We start from the raw sequence: 12,658 nt of genomic DNA, 5'->3' as shown, positions 1-12,658 counted from the left end.
CTGGAAACTACAAAAACTGATTTTATAAAGAGTTTCTTATGGTCTTTGTAGAAATCCTTGATCATTGATCTGCTCCTTCTTCTTCCTTGTGGTTTCTCCATGGTTGTCAGGCTTCCTGTGTGTGATTTCATATTTATATTCTGGACATAAACAAAGTGCTGTCTCATATTAATCTACACCCACAGCTGTAACGGGAGAATGTCCTGTTCCATCAAAGCCAGCAACTCAGAGTTTGGAGACCCCTGTAGGGGAACCTACAAGTACCTGGATGTGACTTACACCTGTGAAGGTAAGCAGCTCCGAGAAGCTTTGACAAGCATTAGTTTGAGGCAACACTAGAATCAAAACTACAGTGTCTACAAAAAGTATTCATCTCCATCTGAAGCTCTCCATTTTTATTGCTTTTCATCACTGAATCATATCAAAGTTAATTTTGCATTTTTGACACAAAATGAAGGAGTTGCAGTAAAGAGATTAGTGATGGAGGCCACCAAGACACTTATGGCTCCTCTGAAGGAGTTACAACGGTGATATGAAATCTGAATTAGAGTTCACCAGAAGACATGTGGAGATTGTTTAGTCACTTGGAAGAAGGTTCTTTGGTCTGAGGAGACCGGAATGGAGCTTTTTGACTATCAGACTAAATGATGTCTGATGGACACCAAACACTGAACATCATCACAAAGGTAATAACCCTATTAGAAAGCACGGTGGTGGCAGCATCATGATGTTTCTCAGCAGCAGGTCCTGGAAGGCTTGTAAAGGTAGACGGTAAATGAAATCCTGGAGGACAACCTGATGCAGTCTGAAGAGAACTGAGACTTGGAGAACATTTGTTTTCCATCCAGATGATGAACCAAAGCAAACAGACAAACATCCTCAGAAATGTTTTTTAAAAAACAAGGTGGAAGTTCTGGAGGCCGAGTCAGAGTCCAGACCTCAATCCAACTGAGAATTAGTGTCTGGACCTGAAAAGTTTTGTTGACTCAGGATCCCTGAGGAACCTGACAGAGTTTGATCAGTTTTATGGAGCACCTTTCTGCTCCTTCAGTACTTCTGGTCAGATTCTAAACTGCCTTCTGTTGTCTTCATTCTCTGTGTGTTGACAGTAAAGTTGAATCTAATCTAAACTTGGTTGTGTTCACAGTACAACAGCTGATTTCAGAGAGTTGCCTTAGACCAACAGTCTGCACATACATGGATAATTAACTATGAAAACTGTTGGACTTAATGCATTTTGCAGCTGCATGTTTTCACTGCTAACATCACCTGAGGTTGCAGGTGAGAGTGCGGGAGTCTTTGAGCTTTAAAAGTGTGTCAGGAGATGACTGAGCTGCTGGATGTGAACTGAACCTGATCTCTGATCTGTTAGAACCTGGAGACGATTCCCATGAAGTTCACTCTGTGACCTGTGAGGGCTCTGTGGCTTACCTGACGTGTGGTAAGATCCAGTTCTGTCAACACCATCAACATATTTAGATCTTCATGATGATTTCCTCCTTTTTGTCAGATCTGTTCCCTCTGAGCTTCTGAAACTCTTTTTCTTCTTCAGATCAAGGACTCGTTATCTCCGTCCTCAGGGCTGATTATGGACGCCACGACAGAACCACATGTTCCTCTGGACGTCCGGCCCATCAGATCCAGAACGTCCACTGCTCACGGCTGTCTGGAAAAGTAGCTGAACGGTACAGATTCTAGCTGCTGTTGTTAAACATTGCTTTTCTCTCGTCGATCAGAATCACTAATGAGAAAACCATGGAATTAATGTAATCAACAGAACTTTTTTCATCACTGAAATTAATAATTCAAGTTGCTGTGTGTATATTTGACCTTAACAGAAATGTCTCTACTGGCTTTTAAAAAAATAAAAATAAAAAAAGGCCCAACATTTTACCATTTTTCAAAGCTGGAAACTACAAAAACTGATTTTTAAAAGAGTTTCTTATGGTCTTTGTAGAAATCCTTGATCATTGATCTGCTCCTTCTTCTTCCTTGTGGTTTCTCCATGGTTATCAGACTTCCTGTGTGTGATTTCATATTTATATTCTGTACATGAACAAGTGCTAACTCATATTCATCCACATCCACAGCTGTAATGGGAAACGTGACTGTTCCATCAAAGCCAACAACTCAGAGTTTGGAGACCCCTGCAGGGGAACCTACAAGTATCTGGAAGTGACTTACACCTGTGAAGGTAAGCAGCTTCACATGACTCAAATGTTCTCAGTTTAGAAAAAAAAAAGTCCTGCAGGTCAATAACTTAATGTAAAACTGATATCTGATCTGCTCTTTTGCAGCTCCTGTGATTGGATAAAAGCCTAAAGTCAAACATCACAGTGTACCATCTGAGCTCTGGATGAAACATATACTAAAGCAGAAATCAGCAAAAAACAAACAAACAAAAAAAAAACAATAATTCAAATGGTAAATAAATGACCAAAAGTATCTGGACAGCTCAAGCTAGATCAGGCTGGTCAACTGTCCACATATGGCCAGCACATTTGGCCACATAGTTACCGCAGGTTCAAGATTCCTGTTCCTTCCTGATTGAATGTCTTTATCAGCTTTTTTCTGTTATTTCATCATATTCTTCTGTACCTGTATCTTCATTATGCTAATAAATACATATACCTGGCATCAACATGGTGGAGTCTGGGCTGTGTTCTTGTTCACACCTTTGAGGTTTTGTTTATTTTTAACACTCTAAATAAAAGCTATTTCCTGCTTTAGAATTACCAGAAAACGAACTTACTGGGTGTTCAGCCGTGCATGAGGATTCTTGTGTTCACTCTTACAGCAGAACATTTGGAGAGTTTTGTTTGGGGTTCAGAATTTTTAGGGTCAATTCGCACACATTCTTCATGACTTTGAACACATTTTGCTAAATTTAATCTATTCTGGATGAACTAACATATTATGTTTAGTTTTGGTCAAATTAGTCAGTTTGAGCATATTATCACTGATTTGGAAACTTTCAAGTCATTTTGAACCCATTCTAATAATTTTAGATGAGGTTTGAGTCATTTTGGAGACATCTGAGTTCCATTAACATCAGTAGTTCTGGTAATCCATTGGCTGTTCAGTTGCTCAGATGTTGGCAGTGTACAAAGACTCTTGTGTTCACTCTCACCGTTATGGGGAAAGTCAGAGAACCCAGGCACAGAAACAGACAAACTGGTTTCAGCAGGAAAATGAATCTTTATTTAGAACATACATAAAAATAAGAACACAAACTAAGGGGAAACTAGAAACAGGAGGGATGACTGGGCAGGGAGGACGGGCTGAACTCTGACAAACCGAGCAAAATTGGAAGAAGAGACAAGACCACAAAAACAGCAAAACTCTAAACCAAGAAAACTCTAAAAACCAAGAAACCCACAGACAAACAAACTAAAACTAATCCAACAAAACTGAATACTCACAACAGGAAAAAAAAACTAGACTGAAGGGGCAGGAAAGCAGGGTCAGGGCAGAACAGAAGACGGAGTTACAGCAGACTGAGACAGAACAAAACAGGTCCAAAAAGGGGGAAAGTGAGTCCAGGTGGGAACCAAACAGGAACCAGTGGGAGTACAGAGGCAGAGTTTAGTCCATGAAACTGTGGTGGTTGGAAGATGAGACAGAAGTCTGTGGTCCAGCAGGGAGTGAGCCACTGAGCTGGGTTTATATAGTGCAGATGTAACTGGTCTTCAATTGAAGTAAATGGGCTGATCAGTGCAGCTGATTCACACGGCAGTAATCAGAGGAGTGTAAGCAGATGAGTGAGAGTGAGACAGGCAGAAAGACAGAAACCAACAGATGCAGACAGAGGGAGCCAGAGATACCAGACAAAGACAGAGAGATGACATGGGACAGTGAGATATAAGGAAGAGAGACCAGAGAGAGTGAGAATAGGAAGAGACAGACGACAGACAGGACAAAGGAGGAAGGAAGGACGGAGAGGAACAGGAGCAGGAGCATAACACCACAGAATATTTGTTGAGTTTTTAGGCCAAGTTAGATGAATTTTGGACAAATTTATGATACATTTTGAATGAGTTTTGAGTTATTTCAAACAGACTCTAAGCAGTTTTAGACACTTTTGCTAGATTTCAGATTAGTTCTGAGTCTGTGATAATCCCATCGCTTAGTGCAGTGATTTTGACTCTTTTCATGGTAGTCGTGCTTCTTTTTCCAACAATGTCTTTATTCATTTTCAGACACGAAACACATACAATGATGCCCTCAAACCAGTAGAACAGTGTTACAATTGCCAAAGGCACAACAAAGCATCCACTCAAATAAAAAATTAAAAATAAATAATAACAATAATAATAAAACAAGAAGAATCAAATAATATAAATAAAACAGTATACATATGGGGGAGAGTAAGTACGACACCAGCCACACACTAAGCCTGCACACAGATACACCTTACCCATACATTAGGAAGTGTACGAAATGGTCAAACTGCTCCAGACAGTAAACATTTTCCCAAGAGAGCTGCAGGGGGCTAAGGCTCATCCTCAGGTGTTTCCACCAAACCAGACACGTCTTTATTTGCAAGAAATTTTATAAATGGGCCTCAAATGTTATCAAAAATGGGCTGCTTACCTTTGATTGCATACGTAATCTTCTCTAAGGGCAGAGATGCTGTTAATTCAGAAAGCCATCTACCTCTCCTTGGTCTATCCACCTGCTTCAAGCTCAGGCAATGATTCTATTGGCCAACAACAGGCCTATATCTAAAAATAATCGATGTTTCTTCCTTATGTTACAATTAGCTGGGTCGATACCCATTAGGAATATTTTAGGATCCAAGTATAATTTTATCTCTCGTATTTCCTCACTTCTGCCCAAAATATCCTATCTGAGAGCATTGCCACGAACAATGAAAAGTTGTGCCCTTTTCTTTGTTACATTTTATGCAAACATCCGGTACTGTGTTGTAGAATTTATTCAATTTAACAGGAGTCATATATAATCGCATCAGCCAGTTGTACTGCAGATGTTTTAAACGTGTTCACTGTTTGCCATTGAGCTTTGGTCCAATATTGTGTTTCCTGAGGGAACACAATATTGGACTGCATTGATTTTAACCTGTTCATGACTTGTTTGACTTTCTTAAGTTTTCCTAACCCCCTGCAGTTCCATGAAGTCATTTTCATTTTTATCTCGCTGGACATTTTGTAGCATGTACAGTAATACTCCCCAAACATTCTGAGTTTGAAAAAAGAATCAACCAAAAACAGACATGAAGAACACTAATGAAAAACACTACACACGAACCCTCTCCCAAATCCAGAACACTTAGCCTGAATACGTTCCCCATAAACTTTAAACTTCCAGGTAGACGTCCCCGGTGAACAAATCACTAAACTAGTAAAAACACACACAAAAACAACCAGTTGTGTTACACTAACCTTACCCTCTTATGCTACCATACAACAAGAAAACATTTTCCTTTCAATAACAACCTCCTTATATTCAAAATTTAATAAAATTTCACACTCTGATCTCAGTGTATCACTCAAAGAACTTGAATAAGTGGGTATTTTTAAGGTACCAAGGTGACAGCAACCAAAAACACGGTTTACCTAGTAACTCTTGCCACAGAGAGAAGGACAGAAGATAATATTTAAACAGCTATAATATTAGCTGTTGCTAGAAATTCTGAGCTTGAACTTATTGTAATGAACAATATTTAACAGAGGTAGAATTTCTCATCAACATCGGTTATGTGAGGCGGCTCAAACTGTACTGTTGTTTCCTCATCAGCAGTTCCCTTTACTTTGTGGATCCCAGACTATTTCTCCACAGTTCAGTCCGTTCCCTCTTCTGACCCGATCCGTTTAATGAAGGATCATTCTTTATAAGTCACAATCAGTCGGGCAGGTGGGATGATGCCGTATCGGAGTCCCATTGCCCGTCTCGCCTCGTCATATTCCTTCTGCTTCTTGTGAACACCTGCCGCCACGTCCTGGTAAAACCTCACCGTCTGATTCCTGTAGTGCACTTCTCTTTTTGCTTTGGCTGCTCTCGTCACCAGCTCTTTATCCCTGGCTGGAGCTCAGGAACTTCATTATCAGCGTTCGGGGTGCAGTATTGTTGTGCGCCTTTGGCCCGATCCTGTGCGCTCTCTCCAGCTTGGTGCGCCCCGGCGGCAGATCCAGCGCGTCCAGGAGCCAGTTCTCCAGAAAAGCACACGCGTCTTCACCCTCCTCTATCTCCGGTAGATTGACGAGCCTCAAATTTGAACGCCTTGCTCTGGTCTCCAGATCTAGTAATTTCTCCTCCAAGTCTCTATTTCTGGTTTCTAGGACTTGCACTTTTGTTTGGAGCGAAGCCACATTATCTTCAGTAGTGGAGATCCTTGTCTCTGCCTCCGTGACGCGCTCCGCACAGTCAGTGATGTCTTTCCTGACCCCTTCAATGGCGGATAATAGGCCATCAAAGCTGGAGGCAAATTCCGTTTTCATGTCGTTGATGGCAGTCAGGATGGCAGTGGGTGTAGGGCCGGACTCCTCCGTCGCCCGGTCACTGCTTTCCTCCGACATCATCTCCGGAGTCGGGCTAGCACTGGTCTTGGGAGAATCCATAGCTTTAGCGTGTTGGACTCCGCGAAGTCCGATAAAGTGGCTTGAAGAGTTCTATTTCGCCCTTCACCGAGTTTTTTCTGTGACGCTGGCATTACCCCAAACTTATCTATCGAACTGGAGGTGTTTCTCAGAATTAAAAGCAGTATATAAGACGGATTTAGCCAACAGGGTAGAGGAGCTGGTTAGAGCAGGTCCACTCAGCTCGTCGCCATACCGGAAGTCGGTAATCGTGCTTCTTACAGAAGTGATTTGTATCTTTTCACAGCACTTTTGCCTGATTCTGATGATTAAATTACCTTATTTTGACCATATTTTTACAATTACAAACTGAATGTAGTGCACATTGGTTTTGTGCTTATTTTAGTCAACAGACACAAGATGTGAGAAGAACGGGTCAGTTTTTAAAAAACGTTCTGTACAACATCTGATCCATCCATTTAGACACAGTTAGGAGGCTTTAAACTATTTTATCAATAAATATTATTTGTACAGTTTTCTGCTTTAATAATTGTTCATTTTGCAGTTCTATGCTTTAATAATTGTTCATTTTGCAGTTTTCTACTTTAATAAATGTCCATTAATTTAATTCTGAGTGATTTTAAACAAGCTTGATTGGATTTTGTCAGTCATATTCTTCAATGCTTACCTTATTTTGGACAAATCTTTCGTCATTTTGGATGATTTTTCATTATTTTGGACAATGTTTATCTCTTTTTGGAGTCTTATCGGAGGATTTTGAATCATCTTGGACTGATTTCATTTCAGAATAGCAAAGACAGTGGAAATCTGGCTTCACACACATTGTTTTCTACTCATGTCAGAGCCTCAACAGACTGTATTTTAGTAGAAATATGGATCCATCCACTTACAGGAACTTCCCCAGTACCACCCCAAATGTAATTTTTTGCACTTTGTACCATTTTCAAGGACCAATAGTTCAAAATGTGCCATCCAATCATTCTCAGGCCTGCAAAAATATAAAACTATTAAAATTCAGCAAAAATATTTCAGAGAATTTAGTTTTCGGCACCAGTGAATATACTGATAAAGATATTTTCTTTTTATAGGAGGAAAAATGGGCCAAAATTTACAGTAAAATATCCAACGGCAAAGATCAAACAGCGCTGTAAAAACCCCAGTCAGGTTTAATAAACGGACTCTTTTATAATTCTGATTATAATTTAGACGTTAACCCTTTAGAACCTAGCGTAGCGCTGGTGCTACGATTTTCATTCCTTCCCCAGGTCTCAGAGTGCTTTTTGGTTGCAGTTTGTAAAACTACATATCAAAGCACACGGAACAAAAATCATTATAAACAAGACCGTATTTGCAGCAAGTTCTATGCTGAAATAAATGGAAGAATTACGTGACAGGTCGTGATCACATAATTGTTGACCTCTGACCCAGAGGTGAGTGTGTGTTCCACTCGTCACACTGCTTTCTCTGGGGATGCTGTAAAGAGGATGTGCAAGGCTGGAAGGAAGTGTGCAGCGGTGGAGGTACCAGCAGCTGTGAAGGACTACAACAGCTGCATGGGAGGACTGGACCTGTCCAACCAGCTGACTGGCTCCTATTCTTCATGGAGGAGGAGCAGGAAACGGTACCTGACAGCGCTACATCATTTCATCGACATTGCTGTGACAAACAGCGTTTTGCTCCACAAAGAACTGCGTGGCAAACTGGAGGAGCAGTCAGAACTCTGCTTAGTGTCCTCACAACAAGTCCTGGGAAGCCAACATCATATCCCTGCTGCTATAGTTGAGGGGGCATCTGGCTCTAAAAAGGCCACAGCTGGGGGCAGCAGGTGCAAGTAGTGTGGAAAGTGCACCCCCTCATGTGTGATGCACTGAAGTGCCGCTCTGTGTCACTGTGGACAGGAACTGTCATAAACCTTACCACAGCTCCACTGGTGGGACTGAGCAACAACTTTAAATAGGAAACTGTGGTTGTAAATAGTTTTTTCATGTTTGTGTCCATATTTTGGCCTGACTGCATATGGAGTTTGAAAGAAACAATTCCTGTATTCAGAAGTTTCAACTCACTAAAATCAATTTTCTTTTAACTTCAAATGTACTTTTTATGAATGACCGTGCTCTGTGCATAAACTATGTGTGCTCATGAGGATCTGGCATGCTTAGAAATTTGATTGCACTGTTGTGAATAGTTTGTTTTGATGTTAATGTTTTGTCTTTGGAAATTGTGCACTGTTACTTATTTTCTTTTTTTACAGGTTACATTTTTGGGCTGCACAGTGGGGTAGTGGTTAGCACTTTGTCCTTACAGGAAGAGGATCCTGGTTCAAATCCCCTTCTGGGATCTTTCTGCATGGAGTTTGCATGTTCTCCCTGTGCATGCGTGGGTTTTCTCCGGGTACTCCGGCTTCCTCCCACAGTCCAAAAATATGCTGAGGTTAATTGATTACTCTAAATTGTCCGTAGGTGTGAGTGTGATTGTGTGTCTGTATATGTAGCCCTGTGACAGACTGGTGACCTGTCCAGGGTGTCCCCTGCCTTCACCCGAGTCAGCTGGGATAGACTCCAGCACCCCCCATGACCCTAGTGAGGATAAAGCGGTGTATAGAGGATGGATGGTTACATTTTTGACTATATCTCAAAAAGCAAGTTATGTACAGACTTCAAATGGATTCACTGTGGTTCCAAAGGATCTAGTGCAACATTTTTACATTTACAAATCTGAGGAATACAGCTATGTAAGTTCTGTATTTTGAAATTTATGTGAGAAAAAACAAATGCGATTTCCACATTTTAATGGTTTATTGCACTTTCGGGCAATTTATTATAGTAGTTAAGACATAAGTCAAAACATTTTATTAAAACCTGGGATATAAGGGTTATTTTGATGTAAAGCAAATAAAAATAGTGCAACAAACAGCACTACAGAATGTAAAAATATGTCCTGGTGGACTTGCACAATGGTGGGTCTTAAAGTGTTAATTGAAGCAGGAGGTGTACTCACATAGGGCCATGGTGAGTCTGAATGGGTCTAAAGTGTTCTGTTTGTTTCCAGGTGGATCCAGTAAACTGGGTTAAACTGGGACTGATTTCCCAGCAATCATGACCAGTGTTTACAGAGTGGGTTAATCAGTGTAGAGGACTTCTGTTCAGGAAGATTTACCGTAAGAGAATAAATACACTACCAGTCCAATGTTTGGACACACCTTCTCATTCAGTGGTTTTTATCTAATTATTTCCTATGTTTTAGATTAATACAAAAAATAAAGCTATAAGTATAAAATAATAAATGTAGAATGATGTTGGAAACAAACAAGTTTTAACGTTCAGTATTAATCTGCAATGTAGAAAATAGTACAAATAAATTAAAAGCATTGAATGAGAAGATGTGTTCAAACCATGGACTGGTAGTGAATGAATATATGGAAATTTATTTGGTTTAAAGGAGTAAATTTAGACCAAAGATACGATGAAAATAAAACGTGTTCACCTTCAACCTGGAGGTCCTTAGTGAGGGAGAACACCAAGACATCCATGACTCCTCTGAAGGAGTTACAAGAAAGACACTAGTGAAGGAGACACTATGGCAAGTCAAAACAGCAAAATAGCACAACAATGGAACCACCTATCAGATTCTACTGATGCTAGAGCCTTGTGTGTGTGTGTGTGTGTGTGTGTGTGTGTGTGTGTGTGTGTGTGTGTGTGTGTGTGTATATAATGATATATATAATAATGTGTGTGTGTGTGTGTGTGTGTGTGTGTGTGTGTGTGTGTATAATAATATATATAATAATGTGTGTGTACATATATATATATATATATATGTATATATATATATATGTATATACATATATATTAGTGCTGCAACTAACGATTATTTTAATAATCGATTAATCGGCCGATTATTTTTTCGATTAATCGATGAATCGGATAAAAAAACATTTTTAATTTCCGCCTCTTTATTCAGAAATAGAAGATTTGGAATGACAGAACAAATAAGATCATTATAGGGACGCCTTCATCTTCAACCATCAGAGGCCTCGTGTCAGGTTCGTTTATGCTGAGGATGCTCTCAGTCAGACAGCTGCTTGCTGTGGTGGACATGATGTCTTTCTCATCATGAAGCCTGTTAATGTAATTCATCCTGATCACTCCAACACAGACCAGTGTCTTCACTCAGATGTTGTCAGAAAATTAAAACTGGGGGCTTAATCTTCAAAGTATTACCACTATAGCAGCGCTCGATTTAGACGGCCGCCAGGTCGCCATTTGCGACTAAAAACCGATTTTGGCGACCAACAATGACAAAAAAACACGCTGGTTAGGGGCCCAAATATTTTGATTTGGGCTACTGACCTCCAAATCCAAGTTTCAGGGATGGCAATTTTCCGCGGATCCGTGGATTTCGGCCCATTTAATTTCAAATTTGAACACTTTATTGTCGCTGATGTTAACGTCGTTAACATCTTGCGGGAGTCCACGAGACTCCGTCGGATCCAGAACCAGCCCAGAATGTGGTGGCGGCATCCGGAGGACAGCACCAACTGAACCTGAGCACCGCGAACGGAAAGCACCGAGCCACCGGAGCTGTCATTTTTAACTCGGCGGGTCTGCCGACTGCTCTCCCCGGTTACAGACTGCTCAGACTCCCCGGCTGGCTAGCTATCCCCCGCTAGCTGCTCGGCTAACACCTGCCGCTCCTCGCCGCTCATCTGCCCGGGACAAACCGCACCTGTTCCGGCTGTCAACGTCCCAGTCGCCCGCTAGGAGCTCCGGACAATGTGCTGCTCATTAGTGGGTGACTTTTCACGGCCGTGGGGGGTTTTAAGGCACACTTTGCCCAGCGACCAGTGATAGCTGTGCGGATCCCCCCCCCCCCCCCCCCAAAAAAAAAAAACAAGTAGGATTAATTTTTTTGGCCACTAAAAGTTGATTTTGGCTCCTAAAAATGTCTAAATGGACGTATGTTGGTGGCCCAAAAAATGTCATTTGGGCGACCGGACCTCTCGGCCTTAAATCGAGCGCTGCTATAGTGTGCAAGTTACATTCATTTGTAATGCATATTCAAACCATGCTTTAGCTGATGAAAGTGAAATAAAACCTATCTCTCACAGTCACACGCCCCATCTCTGTCATTGATCAGTTAATAAGCTAACCCTAGCATCAGACAAGCTACCAGAGAGACTGATGTTACGTTTCCTCTCTTTAAAACTGAACAAATGTAGGATAATGCAGTGACTTAAGGTGCGTATGTCCACTAGAAGCGACACATCGCATGTGGCCGGTTGGTGCGTTTCCAGCTGCGATCCGGTGTGTTTACCTGCAGCTCATTTTTAGAAAGTAGACTCGACTTCTACTGTCCTTAAACATCTAAACTAGCTGTCGGTGAACTAAAACCACGACAGGTTCAGCTGCTGCACAGATTATTTCTCGCCTCAAATGCTTTAGAAATACTTTTCCCTGAAGTGTTTTCGAAATAATAGAGAAAGTTTGCGGCCCAGAAGCTGTGTTTATCAGACTCATCTACCAGACTGTCAAGCTGAAAGACGCTCGTGACCGTCCGGCATCAGTGCGATTTTCAGATGCGTGCAATCGCATGTAGTGGACACGCAGCATGTCTTTGTTTTGTGAAGCGTGAAATGCTCCCATGCTTTTGAGGACTTCAGTCAAACTGTTTTCTCAATCTCAATCATGTTTCATTTGTTGAATTTACTTCCCTTTGAAAACATCTCCTCTGCTCTGCCTCCACCTCGCTCTGTTCAACTCGCTCTGCAGGTGAAGTAGGCTCCGCGACATGACGAGTGACGCATGAATTGCGCGACACAACGAATCGATAATGTAATTCGTTGCCAATGCTTTAATAATCGATTATTAGCGATTTTATCGATTCGTTGTTGCAGCCCTAATATATATATATATATATATATATATATATATAAAATAATGTGTGTGTGTGTATAAACACACACACACACATTATTATACATGTATTTATACATGTATATGTCACAGGCCAAATTCGAATCCAGGCAGATTTTAAATCGGCCTAGGCAGAATTAGAATTTTGATTTCGCTTAGGCTAGATTGAAATTTGAAGGGTTTTGAATA

General features: G+C 41.0%; 1 protein-coding gene across 3 annotated transcripts in view; it reads left to right on the top strand.

Annotated features, from left to right (window-relative positions):
- LOC110972003 (L-rhamnose-binding lectin CSL3-like) overlaps positions 1-12,658 on the top strand; it is a 31,258-nt gene that overhangs the window by 7,688 nt on the left and 10,912 nt on the right. For 2 of the 3 annotated variants that reach the window (XM_051949212.1, XM_051949211.1), the window contains exons 8-10: positions 186-289; positions 1,373-1,441; positions 1,553-1,685. In XM_051949212.1, the coding sequence (XP_051805172.1) occupies positions 186-289; positions 1,373-1,441; positions 1,553-1,685 (306 nt within the window). Of the gene's footprint in view, positions 1-185; positions 290-1,372; positions 1,442-1,552; positions 1,686-2,090; positions 2,195-2,297; positions 2,642-12,658 lie in introns of those variants that run through there. The other variant, XM_051949213.1, reaches the window with a different exon arrangement.

The sequence above is a fragment of the Acanthochromis polyacanthus genome, chromosome 6 (assembly GCF_021347895.1).
Source record: "Acanthochromis polyacanthus isolate Apoly-LR-REF ecotype Palm Island chromosome 6, KAUST_Apoly_ChrSc, whole genome shotgun sequence".
Classification (NCBI taxonomy): domain Eukaryota; kingdom Metazoa; phylum Chordata; class Actinopteri; family Pomacentridae; genus Acanthochromis; species Acanthochromis polyacanthus.
Note: the sequence above shows the minus strand (reverse complement) of the source record. Positions and strands in the feature narration are given on the sequence as shown.